The following is a 19,279-nucleotide window of genomic DNA, read 5'->3' on the forward strand; positions in this document are numbered from 1 at the left end:
AAAGCGTTCTCCACCAGGAAAAGGAGAAATAGACATTTGCTTTCCAGGACAGCAGGTTGGTCTTTACTTCTCCTTGCCTGATTTCCAGACTGAGTAACGCAACATTGCCTGTGGGAGTGAGGAGTGCCAGCAGGTTGTGACAACAGGTCATTGCACACACTCTGCTGAAACCTTCCTTACACAGGGTAATTTTTCCAGGTATCAGTCACCACTGGTATGTTATTATCTGCTGCCACCAAGGACAAAAGCTCATTGCATTCTTTGAGGATAGCTTTTAACTCATAACAAGTATAGGTTTGGTTTGGCTTCTTGTGGCTTATTTCTGAGTTGGGTATACTTACACTGCCTATGCATTTATACAGCTGCCCTTACTGCTAAAATAAATACCTTTCCATTGCAACAGTATGAGCACCATCACTCCCATAAAAGAGGTATTTTAAATCCCTAAAGGCTTCACTGAGAAAAGCCCTCTGTGTACCCATGCACTTTCCTCAAGGTGTCATTTTCAAATGCCTGTACAATCTTAATTTCTGAAAGGTGGCAGAGTGAATAAAATGTAACTGTACTGTCACAAAAAAAGGACAAATGCAAGTAGAACTGAGATTGCACAACCACATGGTGATCTTGTCACAGAATTCCTGAGGCACCAAATGCTTATTATCTCACTCAAGAGACATTCACTGCAGTGTCCCAAGCCTTCCTTACACTGCACTAGGTGTCTTTGCATTAGGCTCAGTATTAGCCAATTATTTATAAAAACTTTGTGAATACTGGCTTTTCTTCTCAATAACCCTGAGCTGAGCAGATAACCTTACCCATTTCTCAGTGAGTCTGTGAAGCAGAGGATGATAAAGGCCAAAACTGTTGAGAATATGCTGATTTTAACATTTCCAACCAGAAAATCAAGCATCTCACTGCCAGTGAATTTTGCGCTTCATAGAGGATTTTCCCATCCAAAACAGACATCCCAGGGACTGCAGTGCTTTGTGTGAGTACCCAGCATCTCTGCTACAAGGGTTCAAATATGGACATTCAGAAACAATTTCATTTTGAGACAATTGCCTGGGATTTTACAATTGTAGTTGCATAACAGCAAATAGACACCATATTCAAAATATTAAAAACAGATCTTCTAACTCAATTCTTCCCATTGTGAAAACAGATTAATGATACAGATTTGAAAGGTTTTCCTTCATACTGGGCAGTGTGCTCTAGCCATGCTATCAGCCCTCACTTTCCATGAATTTATGTCCATCTCTACACTCTACCACCCTGTTTTCCCCACGGAGATAGCAACAGGAGTCCCAGTAGGCAGGACAGAAAGCTGAAAGCTGTCGATGCACACATTGTTTTATAACAATAATGTAAACAGCTCTTTGTAGCTTATTTTGGAAAACAAGATGAAAGTCTGACCTCAGCAAGTTAAATTTACTTTTGCATCTTCTAAAGTACAAAAACAGATCTCCCAGAAGTGCTTTGGCATGAATGAGTTTTTTTTTAATGAGTTTTGTTCCCCTGAGATGAATATCTCATTTTAAAAATAAATATAAGTAAAGCCAGAAAAACAAATCATTATTATAACATGACAGGAAAAGAAAACATGGCTCTATGGTATGAAGAACATGCAAAATTGCTTTGGAAAAAAAAAGTTACCAAATCAAGGAAGATTAAATAGTTTTCTGGAGGTGAGAGAACGCTTAAGAGTGGTTACATAAGTCAGCACTAAGGTCCCTCTATAACCCAGTACCTTCACTCCTTAGCACTAGCCCAGATCAGAGTGTGAGAACATATACTTCTGCCAATATTCTCCCTGTCTCCAGGCCTTTTCAGGGATTTCTTGGCCAGATGTGGCTTCTTCAGTATTAGTAGCGCTTCACAGAGTTCCATAAACTTGTCTGGTCTCCTCCTGAGCCACAAGAACTTCCAGCAGTCACTACATCCTTTAGGCAAAGTGTCTAACCACTCAATTACCCATCCTATGAAAATCCACTTTACTATTTATTGCTTTTAGCCTGGCTCTTGCTAGCTTCATTTGGTGTTGCATAGTTTTTGTTGAAAAGAACTTAATCCCTGCTTATCATTTCCACACCATTCACATCTATAACCTTTATGAAGTTCTCCTCTGCTCCCACCTCTTCCCTAATTCCTGTCTACAAATCTGTCCTTCCCATTCCAGAGCCATGGGCAGGTACAACATGGTGTCTCTCCAGCACAGCAAGGCTTGGTCAGGCAGGTTCTATACCTGGCATGGCAGGTGTTTCTTTTTCATTATCAACCAGCCCTTTAAAGGATATAAGCGTTTATGAGCAGTGCCTTGTCCTAATTGCATTATTCCATTAGCTCAAGGAACAGAGCTTTATCTCAGTAATCGAGGCAGCAGCAGCAGCCTGAGCTTCGTGAAGGATTACTGCCTTGAGCCCTGGGAGGAGCAGGCTGCGTCTGTCAGCTCATGTCCTCTTCTGCATGTCCAACCCCCACAACCAAAGCCAATCACAATAAGCCCCCTCTTCTTACAGCATCCTGATAATTGATTTCCTACAGCTGCTCCTGGGTCTTGTTCCAACCCTAAACATTCCCAAATACTCTGAGAAATTCCAAGGTCTTTTCCAAGTTTTGGGCCCAGACTTGTTTTTGCCCTCATAGCATTCCTCATGGCCAAGCTTCCAGCACAGCATTCATCTACGTGAACGTAGTGTCCGTGTGCATTCATTCAGCACTCCTCTCACTGTGGTACACATCCACTCAGTAGCATCTCTGGAGCATTTCTTCACTGAAAGGAGCCCGAACAGCTGAGAGGAAACCACAGAGTACCTACTTTTTCCTATTGACTATACAAGGGTGGAAGATGAGTAACTCAGGTACAAACCTTTACTCTCTAGACTTCTGAAGTTAGACATCTCTTGACATCAAAAAAGGATTATACATGCTGCTAAAATAATGGAATTTTTTTTTCCTAGATAAAAGAATATATTAATTTAACAAACACAAATTTTAACAATTCCTACACACTGAATTTCAAAGTTTGTTATTAAATACAAAACTGTTTATGTTTATAAACAGTCTACTCAATAAAACAAAACCTAAATAATTAAAGGAAAGGCTTTTGCTTTCAATAGAGATTTAGAAAATAATTGAGTTCTCTAAAATAACTGCAACTATTCTGCAGCCCATTTAGAAAGACACAAACAAGGGTAATTTTATTTAAGACAACGAATCTAATTTCTTTTTGATCTTGCATGTAGTATCTGCAAAGGACAAAGAACAAAGGTCCTCAGAGCCCTTTGGTTGTGCTTCCATAGCATCTCACTCAAAAAATATTAGAAATGGTAGAGGTCTAGTTCACTCAGCTCTGCCAAATGCCTCTCTTGAGTTGCATTCTTATTGTTTGTTACATTCTAGGTCTAAGTATCCAAAATGTTGGAATGCTGTTGTATAGCTAAAAATCATAGTAAGGAAGGTTTTCCTCATGTTCAGCTTGAAATATCTTTCAGTTCACCCAACCATCCCTTATTGTAGCTGTTTTATGTCCCCAGATTGTTTATGTGTTGTTTATGCTCCCCCCACCTCCTCCTTGTTCATATTTATCATTCAAATATTTTTAAATCAAATGATATCACTCAAAACCCTGAGGTGCTCAAGGAGACTCTACAGTCCTACAGCTCTTCTACCAAGTAGGTCAGGGCTCAGGGACCAGCCCCTCATGCTCTTGTAGCTGACAGTTACAGCAGCAGAGCTATAAGGAGCTCTTCCAGGCAAGGCTGCACCAAAGGAGAAATCCAACCCACAGTTAAGCCAGGGAGTGAGCTTTGGCTCACATTAATGGTATGTTATCAGTGGTTCCAAAACCAGGATGGGCTTGGGTACTGCCATAGACTTTTCATCCACAGTAAGAACTAACATACTCATTGCCTGGGGTTTTTGCATGCTGGCAGCAGATCCAAAAGGCCAAGCCTGACTCATTGCCACCTTCTTCAGCTGGGCAGCCACCATGGCTTCCTTCTGCTCCTGGAAATATCCAGAGGAGTAAAGACACTCAGGGATTGTCACCATGCTCCAAGACACCAGCAGGTATGTGGCAGAGCAAGGTCATTCATTATTGCAGTAATTATGTACTTAGATGGTTCTTACCAAATCTTCATTATTTGCCTAACAAGTTTCAGATTAAAGCCTGGAGTCCAAATTGTCTCCTCTACCTATCCATTTCCTTTTGGGAAAGAGAATGCACATGAACCTGGCCTGTCAAATCTAATGGTATTAATTCTGCCATTCAGCTTCATTCTATTTTCCCTTTAGCTTCTCTCACCTAGGATTTCATATTCTCATGCAATTTTATGCATGTTTATTTCATTACACTATATTTCATCTTCTGTGTATAATCACTGGCCTCAGCCCCATAAACTAGATGCAATTTACACAAAATTAAAGTAATTCCTCACCTTTAAGGATCCATAGAGCACAGTGGAGAGTAACATTAATGGGAACATCCTGAAATGTAAACTATGTCGTTCCATCCCACCATGTATTCTCAGACAGCTTCATACAACTACAGCAATTCAGTCTCCCACTGTGGAACCTACAGTTACTAATGCTACCTGAGAAGGGATGCAGGTGCCTTTGAATTGCTGCTAAAGAAAGAAGCCAGAAAAGAAGGTTGTATTCCTAAGGACTTCTCAATCTATTTCTAAAACTTTGTAGTAATGCTAGCTAGACTCTGGTGAAAATGCACATACTGATGTCTCTTGGTAGTGCTAAAAGCGTGTGTGCACAGGAGGCCAGTGCAAGCAAGCAAGACACCCAAGAGAGAATGTTAATCCTGTGGAACCCATAGAGATTCCAGAGACACGGGTGCAATTGTAGATGACAAATGATATTTGGGTGGAAAGGCCAAGAAATTAATCTCATGAAGGTTAGGAAGAAATGAGCATGAGGTTTCATAATAATCTGACAGGCACAAAGACTGGGCAGTGTGACTGGAGAGGGGTAGTGATGAGAGCTGGAAGTTAGCTGGGCTCAGCCGTGGAAGGAGAAAGGGGCCAATAGACTCATGGTCAGCTTCTCCACAGAGACCTGTAAGCAGTCCTGGGATATTTGCTTTGTTACAGCTTCCATCTAATATCAAAGCAAGCATCCAACTAGAACAGGCTGTTCTCTTGCCAGTTCCCTGTGGCACCCCAGTCTAAGACTTCGCTGGTTTCGTGTGTGTGTGTATTTTTGTTTTAATAATCATATAAGAGGATTTCAGACATTTTTCCCCTGGTGCTTTCACTCCATTTAGCATTGTGAAAATCTCCTCCGCTTTGTAGTTTAGCTCTGCCTAGGGTTTGTGTTTTGCACGCTCTGATTGAATGAGGGCACTAATCCAACAATGGGGTTGCCCGTTAAAATTTGTTCAACCTTTGCTTCAAGTTATAAAAGAAAAAAATAATCTCTGCTTCTCACAGAGATGGAGATTGACTTTATTAGGTCAAGGTTTACTCAAAATTAAAATATTGAACTATATTATCAAGCTAAACCCAATAGTGACAAAAATTGTGATTCTGAAATTTCACACACAGAGGCACCTTACTTTTTTTGATTTCCAGACGTTCCAGATAGGTGATGTCTCACCTCTATGCATGCCCAGAACTGCCTCAGTCTCAGCAGGGCCAAACAGCTCAGCACTGCAGCCTGAGCAGGCTCCAGAACCTCATGTCCCCTAAGGGGCTCTGAAGGGTGTTTTCAGAACACACAACAAGATTAGGCGCCCCATGAAGTGCACTGATGGCAGATACTTCCTTTTCAAATAGAGCCAAAGGAAGCCAGCAACCTTCTCACCTATCCCTTCTATTTAATAGCCTGGGGATGAGAATGCACACCCAGGAAGGAGAAGACCCAGGCTCAGTTCCCTACACTGAGCCTTAGGTAATCCAAAGCAGCCTCTTAGGGGCACCTTGCTAAAGGTTCACCTGAGAGCGAGGCCTCTCCAATCTTGCTACTGAAGCTGCCAAACACAAGGGAATTCGGGATCCCACCAGGCCAGACTGGAAGCACACTCTCATGTCCTGGCTACCTGGGGCAAATTTTGGCTTCTGCTCCCAGATGAGTCCTCACATTTCTTCAGATCCACAGCACTGCCCACCACGCTGAGGCATCTGTGAAGACAAGTATTCTGTAATATAAAAGGTTAAAATATCTAAATCTTCTTACTATTGGGTTGCCCTATATATTCCAACCAGATTACTATATCCAGGCATCTAAAAATCCTTTCTTATTATTTATTTCTGCCACAAAAAATAGGAAAAAAACCACAAACCCATTAAGACTTTGGGAAAAAAACCCCAGCAAACAGCTTTCAGACAGAAATCTCAAAACAGTAAGGAGGCACTAAGTGGTGCAGGAGCAGCCTTTAAATAACAGGATTTATTATACCCTTTTTCTACTGTCACACCTCCCCCCCTTCCCAATTAGCTGCAGCCCGTTTCAAATGGTAAGACAAGTATAGATTTTTGGCTCCATTCCCAACCTGTTTCTCTGCTTCAGGGCTTCTTCCATTCTCTCCTGTTCACTTGGAACTCACATAACAGCATTGCTAAGCCATTTCAAAATCTTGGGTAAGAAAGTTTGGTATCTGCACCTGTAACTCTCATTGCTTTCACTATTTCCAGCTTCTTCCTTATGCCAAGTTTAGATCCCCTATTTAACTCACATGCATCTTCAGATGAAGAGGCCTTTATTTTCAGTAAAGCTTCAAAAACTCGCACCATCAGATAATCCACACAAAACTCAAAGAAATGATGTTTGGGGATTGAGGAAGCAGCTAACAGGAACACAAGGAATAAGGACATTAAGACAGGAATAAATAATGGGGAATCAGACATGAAGCTTCTCTTTGGTTACTACTTGTGCTTAAAAGCTGCCCAGCTGGTGAATTTTAGGTTAGAGATTTTTCCTGCCTGAGACAAAATTATGTACCACACATCAAAACACACAACATATTCTGGCACTGTTATCTCTGTATCTGTCTATTCCTCCATTTCATACATCCTTAAACTCCAAAACTGTATCTTTCCCCACCTTTCTAGGGCCCCTCTAACAGTGATTTGTCTGTGAACAGCTTTACACCCATCTTGTTTCTCAGCCCTTCTCTCTCTCCGGTCTTGGTAAGAGGATGATCAACACTTTTCAAAAGCTGCAGTGCTCCCCCAGCCTCCTCTTCCTACGACAACAAATGGTTATCTCTACCCAGGATTCCAGTGGAAAAGCAAAGCACATTTTCCTGCATGATGTGCTGTCCTTGCATGGAGAAGGCACTTGATTGAGATGCAAAGTACCTTCCCCTTTTTCCCCTCCCTCCCAAATTTGCTAAAGGGTTGCAGCTGTCTCAGCGGAAATGAATCACAGTGGGTTAATACTCATTAGGAACATTGAAATCACAGAATATCCTGAGCTGGAAGGGTCCCACGAGGATCGTTGAAGTCCAGTTCCTGGCCCTGCAAGGGATAATCACAAGAATACCAATCCTGTTAACCTAAACCATAAGAGCATGGCAGCAGTGGGACTCTGTCTTCCCAGCTTCTAACTGTGTATGCACAAGTTTCACTGTGTTCTTGTCCTGAGCCCTCCAAGCTCTCCTTGCTGCAGCAACTGCTAAATTCTGGGTCTGTAATGGAGAGCGCTTCCTGTCCTAGAGCACAGCTGGCTGCTGCTGTAGGAAGCTGCTGCTGGGACCCGCAGGACCGAGCGAGGCTCCCTGTGCCCAGCTCAGCTGCCGCAGCTACCTCTGCTGGCAGGAGGCTGCAGCGGGGCCTCTGCTCCCCCGACACGCTCAGGCACCTCGAACGCCTCAATCTGACCAGGGACAAGCATTACAATTCCATTTTTGCATATCTGTCTTCCCGATATTCGACCTTTTCAGCAGAATGTATGGCCACACTGGCCCCCACCCTTGTCACTAGGGTTAGAAAGTCTTTAAACCAGCACAGATTCTGCTGTAACACTTTGAGGAAAGCACCCGCATTTCCCACAGTTGCAATCAATTCTGCTGCTCTGAGTTAGCAGGGGAATCATATTGCAGTAGTGGCTTCAGGGAAGATGAGAACTGCTACAAGCAGGTTCGATAGCATTCTATCACCTTCCCCAAATTCTCCCAATCAGCCAATGTTCCTGGTGAGTAAAGAACAATCTCATTGTGCAAAACCAGAACAGTGGAAGGATATTTTCCCTCTATGCTGCAACATAACCTAAAAATATTGATTTTAGAGCAGTTGTCACTGAATGTAACTGCTCTAAAATTTCGGAGTCTTTGTAGCATCCAGCAGAGTCTGAATACAGAGATGTTCTGTCACAGCTGCTTCCTCCGCTACTCAAGCAGGTGATAGCTTGAAAAGGAGTTTGCATTTATGTTGTCCATCCTTAAACTAGCATGTAGCTAAGTGGAAGTTTTCAGTCATTTTATACGCTCAAAAATGAACAATATATCCCCCAAAGGATTTCTACGGACTACAAAAGTTAATTCAAAATACTACTCTAACACATGGATCACTAAATGCTGGTTTTCAGTGCTCTGTAGGAGTGGCATAAAAACTTTAGTCTGTATGGTCAGGGTTTAATGGGATTTTTAGTTTCATAATTAAAAACCAGACACAACCATAGCAAACTCCTGAAGAAAACCTGGTTTAAGTATCCTAGTGCTCACACAATTATGACAGTAATAAAATCACATTCTAAGGGAGGCTAGGCAAAACCACTTGCTACAGAAGCAGACAGAAGAGTAGAAACTTGTGACATACCTTTATATGCACAGATTTTTAAAAAAGAAAAAAAAAGTTAAAGTGCTATGTACAAGTGTCATATATTATATACAAAATGTACTATGTAGGCACTAGAGCCTGGAAGGTATGGCATGAAAGGAGATGGTCACAGTGAGGAGGTGAATGCAACAAGAACAGCCCCTGCAAAGAGAAACAACTTTCCCATGTCTGGAGCTCAGCCAGCCAACCACTGCTGCAGATGTGCAACAGCACAATGGCCATTTTAGCCAGGGCGGAAGGGAATGCTGAAGGATGCAAAGCCCAGAGTGCACATCAACAGGAAATGTGGATTAAATATTCCATTAAAAAAATCCTTTCAAAACAAACTTCTTGAAGATCTTATTTTCAAAAGCCTGTATTTTATTTTATGAAAGGGTTTATAAACCAGCAACTAAAAAAAAAAAAAAAAGTCAAAAAGAAAAAGTTAAAGGCAAATCCAAGCATAAAACAGCAATTTTACCTGTCATATTTTTATCTTTGTCATTGTAAATGACCCACATAACCTAGAGTTTCCTGAGCCACCTCAGCTAATACCTTATTAAGAAATTTATCACATGCTTCCTGGTATTTTAATGCACAGTTTCTGATCTTTGTCCCTATATTAAAATTAAGTCCATGCAGACCACAGCCTCCTTTGCCACCTGAAAATCCCCAAGGTCATGTCCCAGCCAGCCCTCCACCTTCCCCGATTGCTGAAAGAGTGACGGCACTACCGCTCTCTTTGGGCTCTGTTGGCAAAGCGAGGCTTGTCCCGACACGCGGTCCTAACGCACACGGGAGCTGTACCAGGAAGGGAAGAAGCAGATATTCCAGCTCTGCCTGTCAAGTCTGCATTTCAAAGGTTGTGCCTGGGTGTGGGAAAGAATAAAGAGGGTCTGCCAGTCCACATGCAAAGCTCCGCACTCTGCTGCCCCAACTGCCAGGCTGTCGCTCAGGACCAGAGCACATCCCCACCCATCTCTCCCCTCTGAGTTAATACCAGTTGTGCTCAGTGGCACAAGCTCCATTTCTTCCCATCTATCTAACAAACTGCACACATCCTTTAAAATACATATTTTAAAAAACTGAATGCCCAGTGCCCCAAGACAGAGAGCATCCAAAACAGGCAAGGCTACTGCCTTGAGGAAAGAGCGTTGAGGAACAGCTAGTGCAGCTTCTTAGTTACAAAATAATAAAATGCTTTTGGTTGAAAAAAAACCTTTAAGATCACCTAGTTCAAATTTCACTGCCATGGGCAGAGACACCTTCCACTACACCAAGCTGATAAGAGCCCCATCAGGTCTGGCCTTGAACTCTTCCAGGATGGATGACAGGTATTAATTTGTGGGGTCTTCTCCATGGACAGAGATTTAATGCTAGAGCCTATTTTCATGCAGATGGGTGGTTTCCCTAGCCCAAAATCACACTACTGCTGTTCCCAAGTGGAATGTTACATATTCCCAAACCTCCTTCACCAGCTGCAACGGGCACATCTCTGATTCACAGCCATGACTCAGGTTTTAAGCAGGGAATGACTTGTGGGTGTACATCTCTTCAATTTGTGGCTGCAGTAAGGCTTAGATACACCATTACCAGTACACTAAATCATGTGCCAGCAGACACACACTTGGGGGAAGGGAGAATTTCACTTGGAATCCCTGAGACAAGGCTACAGATTAGGCTTTCCTTTTGAAGAAAAAGATGACTCCTTTTCATGACTTCAGATGGCAGTCAGGCAGAACATATGGGCGAACCCATAAACGTAGTTTTGAAAGCCCAATTTCCAAGTCTTTTTAAGTTGCCAGATGGTGAAATGACCCCTAAACTTAAATGTTCAAATATTAATTACTGCTATCTAGATTACTAGCTCTCACTTAAGTCTATTATGAACATCAACCAGCACAGAGGAGGCAGATTGCATACAGAATTCTGGCCACTGCCACTTTCCTTCCGCACCGAGAAGCAGATGGCTCTTTAGTTACCAACCCACTGATGGGAACCCACTCTCCCAGCCCCAGCTCCCACAGGAATATATTAATGACTAAATGACAGATCCCTTGTTTAAATTATTGTTTTCTAGTGCCTAGAATATTGGAATGAAAAACACACAAAAATCCATGGGAAGTAGATAAGAGCTCACTCTTTTTGATTTACCTTCATGCCAGTTTAAGTTCGTACATATTCGAGCAAGGTGACAGGCCTTGCTTGCCTTATTAAGACTGGGGCACTCTTCTGGTCAAGGAAAGAATGAGAACAGACTCAAAAAGGCTGAGTCTCACATTTCTTGAATGCCCACTGGCATCGCTGCTTGTGCATCTCTTCAAAAGAGAACAAACCCTGAAGAGAGCATGTGATGTGCTGGATTCTGTGTACTACATCAACTTCTAAAGTGTAAGGATCAGCAGATCATTCATACCCTGATACTGATAGCTTCCTCTTGATCAGCTCCAGGCAGCACCTCACTCATGTATCTCACTGCTCTGAAGGAGCCAAATGCCTGGCATTTCTTAAAACAAATCTCATAAAACATCCCAAACTGGTTCAAATATACAGATGAGTACACGGTATCATGAGTTGCAGATTTTTTTTTTTATTCTCTCAAACTCAGGTTTTGATAATCACAAATTCTATTAAGCTGGTGATTGGAAAGAAGAAATGAAAATGGACCCATGAGTAGAGTTTTTAAGAAAACAGACCAAGTACATCTTATGAAACTCAACTGAAACTTCAATATAATGTGAAATACTATCAGAGAAGTACTGCACTTTTTATTATATATTCCTAGGTTATAGATTATATAACCAATATTAAAAGACAGGCAACAGTAATCTGCCAAGTTTCAAGACTGCCTTCAAACCACTCCTCTTTACTAACTGTTGACAGCAACAGTGCTACTGTTCTCAGCTGCTGGAAAAAGCCAGTTTGACACACATCAGAACCACCAGCTTCCACCAAAAGGTGATAATTACAGAGTTTGCCGTTCAGTGACTATGTTAAGAACAAGGCCTCTTTCCTCTCTTTCAGGTGAGAAGATGCCAAACAATCTCCTTATGTATCCATTGCTCCTGTAAACACCAAAATATCAGATGTTTGGCTGGTTTTCAGTCAGACTGAAAAGAACTGATGCCTTGGCTATACAGACAGGTGGCAAATATTTTGTCTTACAATACTTTCAGTAGTCCTAAAATACATGATTTTCTGTTCAAACAGAAGTATACAGTATACAACTGCATCAAAGATTTGGAGAGCAAATTTTACAGAACAGCAGTGTGTTATTTTATTTATCTCAGTGGAAGAGCGGAAGGAAGGACACACAAAGCTAGTATAGCCCTCCTCTGTAAAATGTCAGAGACTTCCAGCTAGTCCAGAAGGTCTGGACAAGGGTTCACATCCACCAAGTCTGCCAGTGGTTCAGGTGTACTTTGTACCTGATACTGTAACAGACTAGTAATGCATGTATCCAGCACTGTCCCCAGCTGAGGAGGAACTTATGATGGTGTTAATGCCAGCTGCTTGTTACTCCAGCCAAAACAACCAAACAAGTGAGTATTTCAGTCTTGCTTAAATCACCAGTCAGCTTTAAATCACAGGGGTCCTAAAAGTAATTCCCTAAATTACTAGAACTGTTTTAGAAGTGACCAACAATACCTTTTGGCTTGCTCTGTATTTACTTCTGAGGCTTCACTTCCCAGATGCATATGCAAGGCTGGGCTTACTGGGGAGCCTAAGGGAGCTTTCATGTCTTATGCTGTACTCCTGGGACAGCTGGTGGGAGCAGCACCAACAGGACTGCCAGATGCCAAACAGCCAGCCTCTCATCTACCTCTCTACTTTTGCTGCCTTTTATGTTCTTCCCTTATTGATGCAACTGTGAATTCCACAGAATGGAAACAATAACAAATGCACATCCAAGCATCCATCTGTATATGGATATGTTTGGTTACTTTTACCATCATATTTATTCACCCCCCCATTTTAGAACCACACATGTGTTTATCAGTCTTGCACTGTTTTAAAATTATTATACTGAAATGCTTTTTTGACCCTTCCTCTTCTTTTCCATGATAAAATTGAAAAATGCTGCTTTCATACCAGCTCAGAAGTGCATCTTACCATAAACAAGTGAAGACAAATTCAGATTTGTAATAAGAGAAAATAATCAGTGAAAAACAATTGTTTCTGGAGAGTATGTTTTCATACATTGTGACATCTCAGATTAATTAACTCTAAGTACTCACCATATTTGTAAATCATGGACGGTCCTAAAATATCTGTCCTAGTGTACAAAGAATTTACGCTCAATATCAATACTAGGCTATAGTACTTGTTTTTAAAATTAACTTTTTTAAGGATAAGAAATATCTGTCTAAACATAACTGAAAGATACCAGTTTATAAAATTTATTTCTCTACTGATCCATTTCTGTACTTTGCTTATTTGGAAAGGTGATGTACTCATTGAAAGTAATGATACTCACTGCTTTGCAAACAGTTTATGTTATGGTGATTAAGTATCTTTCATAGCTCTGTCTGCCTTATGTATATGAACACACTAAAAAGCAAGTACACGGTTTTCTCTCCTAGAATTAGACAATCAGTCTCAAGACAAATTTGAACATCACAGAAACACCTTTTCAGTTAGTGTAAGAATGATCAGTAGTACTCCATACCAGAGGTAAAATGCATTTTGATAAGAGGGATGTATGAGGTGTATGAAACCATTTTGCTTCCACTCAGCTGTACGGCTTCCTGTACACTAGCAGGTCATACATGTCAATAGGTGTATGACAAACAAAGAAAAAAGCAGTACAGTTATACCAGTTTCTTCTAGTAAAAAATTTAAACTGTATGGCATTTTTGGCTATCTTCTCTTTTTCACAATTTGCCCCTCCTGTTAATAACTGTTAGCACCTTATATTTTGAACCTACAGTTTCCAAAGGTATTGGCTGCCAGGCTGAAGCTACAGACTATAAACAGCATCCCTGTGTGCCAGCAGTGATTTCAGTGACATAACCCAGCTACAGGGGTCTGAATTTTGCACTACTTTTTTCCTGAGGGGAAAGCTGTAGAATAAAGTAGAATAAAAAATGTTTTCCAGCTATAACATTTCCTAAGAGGCACCATAAAGACTGAGTTTGTGTGTAATTATGAAAGACATCATCTGGGGATGCCAACTGCACTGAAGTAGATGAATGTTTTTAACTCACTAAACATGCCTCAACTCAGCAGCATGCTTATCTAAAACCCAAAATGATGGTTAAGGTATGCAAAAATTGAAAGATAAGGTAATGTTAAAACCTTGCATGTTTGGGATAGAGCAGTGAAGTTTTGTGTTGCCTATTAAATGATTCTGAAAATAAATTGGTCAAGCCTTCTTCAAACTCAGCCTTAAAATTTTGCTACTGGAATCTATATTTAATTAAAGCTTTTATTAACCCTTTTATGAACAAGCTTAAAATCTGTTGACTCAAATAGGAGTTACAAGATAAAACACATTTGTTTCCAGAAGCTTTGGTGTCAGTTAGTTTGTTTTCTGGAGAAAGGATCTGCTAATTCAACATTCAAGAAATATTTCTTCCTTTTTTTTCTTTTTTCTTTTTTTTTTTTTTTTTTTGTATAATGTAATAGAATATTGCCCCTATTTTTTGTCCTAAGATGTAATGCAATAATTTTTTTCTTTATAAAGCACAGAAATGCTTCACACTGAAATAGATTAAAAGTCACTCCAGTCAAAATCTATGCTGATGTGTCTCCTGTTTACTATACCTGGTGACAGTATAAGTACCTGTGCTGTCTCCCACCACATAGAGACAACTCTAAACTAACACTTGAGACAATGATCTACAGCACCATATTACAATTAAAAACCTCACTTCTTGAATACGTAAATCCACATAAAAAATCTAAATCTTAGCATAGTGGGATAAAACACCATAAATATGGAAGGAATGTTTACTGCCTTTTATTGTTTATTGCCCTTTATTCATCCTGAGAAAAATCCACATCAGGAAAACATAGCACCACTTCTTGATGCATTTCCTAGTTAACCACAGAAAGTTTCCTATACCCTCTAGAAAGTATATGAATGTAATACCACTTAAAAAATAAGAGACAGCAAAAATCTGCGAGTTGGAGAGAAGCCTTACATACCGTGAAAAACTAGAAAAAGAAAAGAAAATAAGAAGCTCCCTCCAAAGGTTTTTTCTTTAAAATTTGTTCTTGATGTGTGCATTTTTAGTAGGTGATACTACACAATCTAAAAAAATACTGCAAATAGTATGTATCTACATATGTATTTTTATATGCACACGAATCTGGCAAAAAAAGAACATTTAAACTTAATATTTATCCTATCAATCATAATTGCAGGCATAGCTATGAGGAGACTCTTTTCTGCAGCAGGCATTCAGTGTGTTCAAATTCTCAATGCTCTTAAACTCCATTCACTTCCAGTGGGAGAGTTAGTACCTTTTAAAATTATAGTTTGCTTTTTTGAGAGTGAACAGTCACCATGCCAACCCTGACGAACAACACAGGACATGAAATAGCCTGTGGATTTCTTGTCTCACCCTAACAGCTGGAAATCTAATTGGGGCAGAGGAAAACAAAACATGATAAAAACAACCATAGGAGTCAGGAGGGAAAGTAAGAAACAAGCAGTATGAGTAATGTGGAAACAAACATAGATACTTATCCATGTAGTGTTTCTATCCAATACATTAGAGAAAAAACATTTTTCAGTTACCAGTCTGCTATATGCTTTCCCATTAAGGTGGTTTCACAAGCCACTGAACTTTATCTTTGATGTCCATGATAACTATTCCTAAGTGTTTGTGAATTACACCGCTTAAATCCCCTCAAACGTCAGTTTATTTTCTCTTGTAATGTATTCCTGCAGTGTGGGATTAACAGACACAGGGGAGGCCTTCAGGCATCAAGAATGTAAATTAGCCTAATCTCAAGAAAACAAGATGTGCACTTAACCATAAATATTTTTATAATCACATCAAACATGACATACCTGGTATTCAGTTTTATATAAATTAGTTGTTATGTCAGACCTACTTCTGAGGTTATCCAAAACCCAAACACATAACATTATTTCTACTCTTCAGGCCTGAATGATATTTACAGACATTAATGCTATATTCCAGCTCTACAATCATTCGAGACACATTATATAACTTTATTTTTTTATTTGACAAGCAGCAGTATCATGTTCGTCATTTTTTTTACATTTTAATGTAGATACAATTATTAGGTTATCTGTCATATTACAATATTTAGGTTTTTCATGTGATTTTTTTTTTACTTTGTCTTAAGATACATTAAAAAACATCAACTGCAAACGTGAAAGGGGAGGGGAAAAAAAAAGCATGGTATCCAACCAATTCTCCACATTTCAGCAATACTTCACTCATTCTTTTAGTAAAGTTTTAAGAAATGTCATAATGACATGAGCTTGAAATATCTATAGGCATTTTCATTGACGCTCATGACATGGCACTGGTGATGTTGTAAACAGCAGAAAAACAGGGGCTGCCAAGTGACCAATTATGGAGGCACAGGCCTGCCTCTTCCCACAGGAACACACCAAACAGTGACAGCAATGATCTCCTTACAATCATACCTGCAGGATAGCAACATCATGCTACATAACTGTATTCGTCTGCAGAGGCCTGGCTTCGTTCTATGTACTGTTTGTCTATCAGGACTTCAATACACTTCTTAATCATGCTGATACTTGGGTTAAACCTAGCTCTTGATTGGCTAATTACCTGCAAAAGAAAGACACAGTTTTTGTGTTATTCTTATTTTTCACAGTGATAAATGTCATCTAAATATTTGCTAGAGGCTTTAAGGCAGATTCAGTATATTTTGCTTTTCAAGACAGGATTAAATAACCCTGGAATAGTTAACATATAACAAAGGAAGTATCTATGTATTAGTGTCAGGACACTGAAACTGACTGGTCAGCTCACTGGTTACTTTGGCCACATCTTCCCCAGATCTCTTCATTCCTTCTTGCTTACTTCATTTGTCACAGTACAAATGAAGACAAATATCCACATTAACAATTAATCTAATATTAACACATTTCTTCACGACTATCACAATGGAGTTCCCCTACCACTAACCTCTTTTCCTACTCAGTTGGAGAAAATCAGGATGAACTTCTCTTTCTTCAGTCACTGAAGACAGACCTACAATTTAGTGAGTTCCATCTGGCTATGCTGGAACTTTTTAATACATGCAGTAAGAAGCTATTTATTTTAAAAACAAATCTATATTTGCATTGTGGAAGAAATTGCCACTCCAGGCAAAATTTCAGATGTCTCTTACTAATTCTCAGTTTTGCCCATTCTCTTATAGAGAAGGGAAAGAAATTGTATGTAATAACAGAATGTGCAAATTTGTAAGTAGGAAAACTTTTCAAACTAAAGATCTTACTACTCAAGTGTCATAATATATTTTGCCTGTAGTTTCTTATTTCTTCTGTAAAGAAAATAATTTTTGTTTTAGCTGAATTTCCAGTTTTCTTTACAACCTCTCACAGCTGGCTTTGTCCCAGCTCTAGAGTTTGCTGGGGCCCTCTGTGAGCCAACAAAACTCACCAGGTGGAACTCACCCAGCAAAGCAAACAAAAAGCTCAAAAGAGTGAGTTTTGTTGGGCTAACAGCCAGGGGTCTGGTACATTCCACAGCAGTACAAGTGAGGAGAAAGTGGGTGCTAACAAGCTGATAGACCTGCTTGGATTTCACCAAACTCAGCCCTCCACTGAAGCTGATTGTCATCGCAGAACTTCATGTATTTACATGAATGAATAAATATAAGACAAAGAGAACAGAAGAGAGAATTTTGTATTGGTATGGGTCTTCTTGTTTTTTGTTTTGTTTTGTTTTTTTTGTTTATTTTTAATCAAAGATAGTACAAGAAAGAAGGATAGACAGAAATACCTGATGACCAGAATAAAAATTTTCTGTGATTGACTGCTCAGATGTCTCCCCTCCACTACTCTTCCAGACTTATTCATTTTATAGGAAAAGCTACCTTGTCCAGGTGACTGCAACATTGAGCTAGAACTGAGATTATCAGGGTGTATCCAACACAATTAACAATTCCACAAAAACCACATGCTGACATATACATGTATACCAAGGGCCTCGAGTATTTTCTTGGACACCTCACCTTAAAATAAATGTGTGGTGCTGTAGTCTAAGTGTTAGAGCTAACTACATTAGGGTTAGGAGTCTCAAATATCTCTCTAACAGTATAATCCTACCCTTATAGCTAAGAAAAAAAATATTAACGAGGTGAGAAAATATTAACTATTCACAGTAAATAGACTCCTTTCTGAAAGATTCGTTCTTACTCAAGAAGTCAAACAACACATTTTAATTGATACATTATATATAAAAATATAAATGGCTTGATAAAAATAACAATGGCACCAGAATTAGTAACAATATCACAACTATGCTCTCTACTTAGTATTTAACTGAGTAACCATGAAAATATCCACCTTTCTTGTAAAGCTGAAGAAACTATTCCGCAGGAGCCCTGCAAGAGCAAAACACAGCAGGGGCATATAAGTGGCCCTTCCCTTACACAAAGGAAGAAGCAACCAGAAAGGATTTCTTTCCAAAACATAAAAATTTGTAATCTATTTGACCCTTATAAGTGTCAAGCAAAGAAAGCAAATTTCAAGAAATTTTTCTAATAATTTGACAGTGAGCAGAAAAAAAAAAAAATTAAAGATGAAAAGGCTTGCCTGTCATTTTCTGGTTTTAATTGCAAATTCTTACATGATTTCATCATAATTGCATGAATGATTTAAATAACAGGAAACCAAATAAACACAGATTTTGAAAAAAATCAGGACCTATGCTGCCTCATCTTTTAGATATTCAAAATCAGATTTCTCAAATTAAGCTTGCTTTCAGACTATTTGTATATAAACACTTCTTCAATATCCAAAACCTTTCAGAAGTCTCACACTGCATCTTCTGGGCTTATAAACTCCCTGTTTCTGCTAGGTTATTTTTTAAGAAATAAAAATTAAGTAGTGGATGTGGTAAACTGTTTCTTCCATCACCACAAATTACTCAGTGTCTTTCCACCTCTACTCAAAATGGTTGAATAAAGCAGGAATCTTTATTCCCCCTCCCACCAGTCTTCTCTGAGGCCATCCAGCAAGGCTAAGAGATGCAAGAATGAATTAAACTGAAGAAAGGGCTTTGGAGGGTTGAGAAAAGTAAAACTGGGAACTGGTTGGAAGAAGCAAATATTAGGCTGGAATGAGAAATACATTTAGGCAGGCAACCAGCAGATGGGAAAGCCGGAAAAAAGCTAAAGAAATAGTACTTCCTTCCAAGCCAGCCTGTGACAGTTCACAGGTCATTAATCTGGAATCCAAAAAATCTAGAGAACTGTACCACTTTGTGGAAAAGGGAGATTAAAAAGTGCATGTCTCCATACTCAGACAACTTTTAAAATTTAAACCATGAGTT

At 39.6% G+C, this 19,279-nt stretch overlaps 1 protein-coding gene across 28 annotated transcripts in view; it reads right to left on the bottom strand.

Moving 5' to 3' along the window:
• CUL2 (cullin 2) overlaps positions 1-19,279 on the bottom strand; it is an 84,788-nt gene that overhangs the window by 27,594 nt on the left and 37,915 nt on the right. For 10 of the 28 annotated variants that reach the window (XR_015279394.1, XR_015279390.1, XR_015279395.1 and 7 more), the window contains exon 21: positions 16,399-16,546. Coding sequence is in view for 13 of the 28 variants with exons in the window: in XM_086863663.1 (XP_086719789.1) it covers positions 16,415-16,546 (132 nt within the window). In the remaining 15 variants the exon portion in view is untranslated. Of the gene's footprint in view, positions 1-3,902; positions 4,006-5,945; positions 6,149-14,708; positions 15,354-15,949; positions 16,547-19,279 lie in introns of those variants that run through there. The other 18 variants (XM_023920050.2, XM_086863609.1, XM_086863628.1 and 15 more) reach the window with 7 other exon arrangements.

This window comes from Cyanistes caeruleus, chromosome 1 (genome assembly GCF_971803275.1).
Source record: "Cyanistes caeruleus chromosome 1, bCyaCae1.hap1.1, whole genome shotgun sequence".
NCBI lineage: Eukaryota > Metazoa > Chordata > Aves > Passeriformes > Paridae > Cyanistes > Cyanistes caeruleus.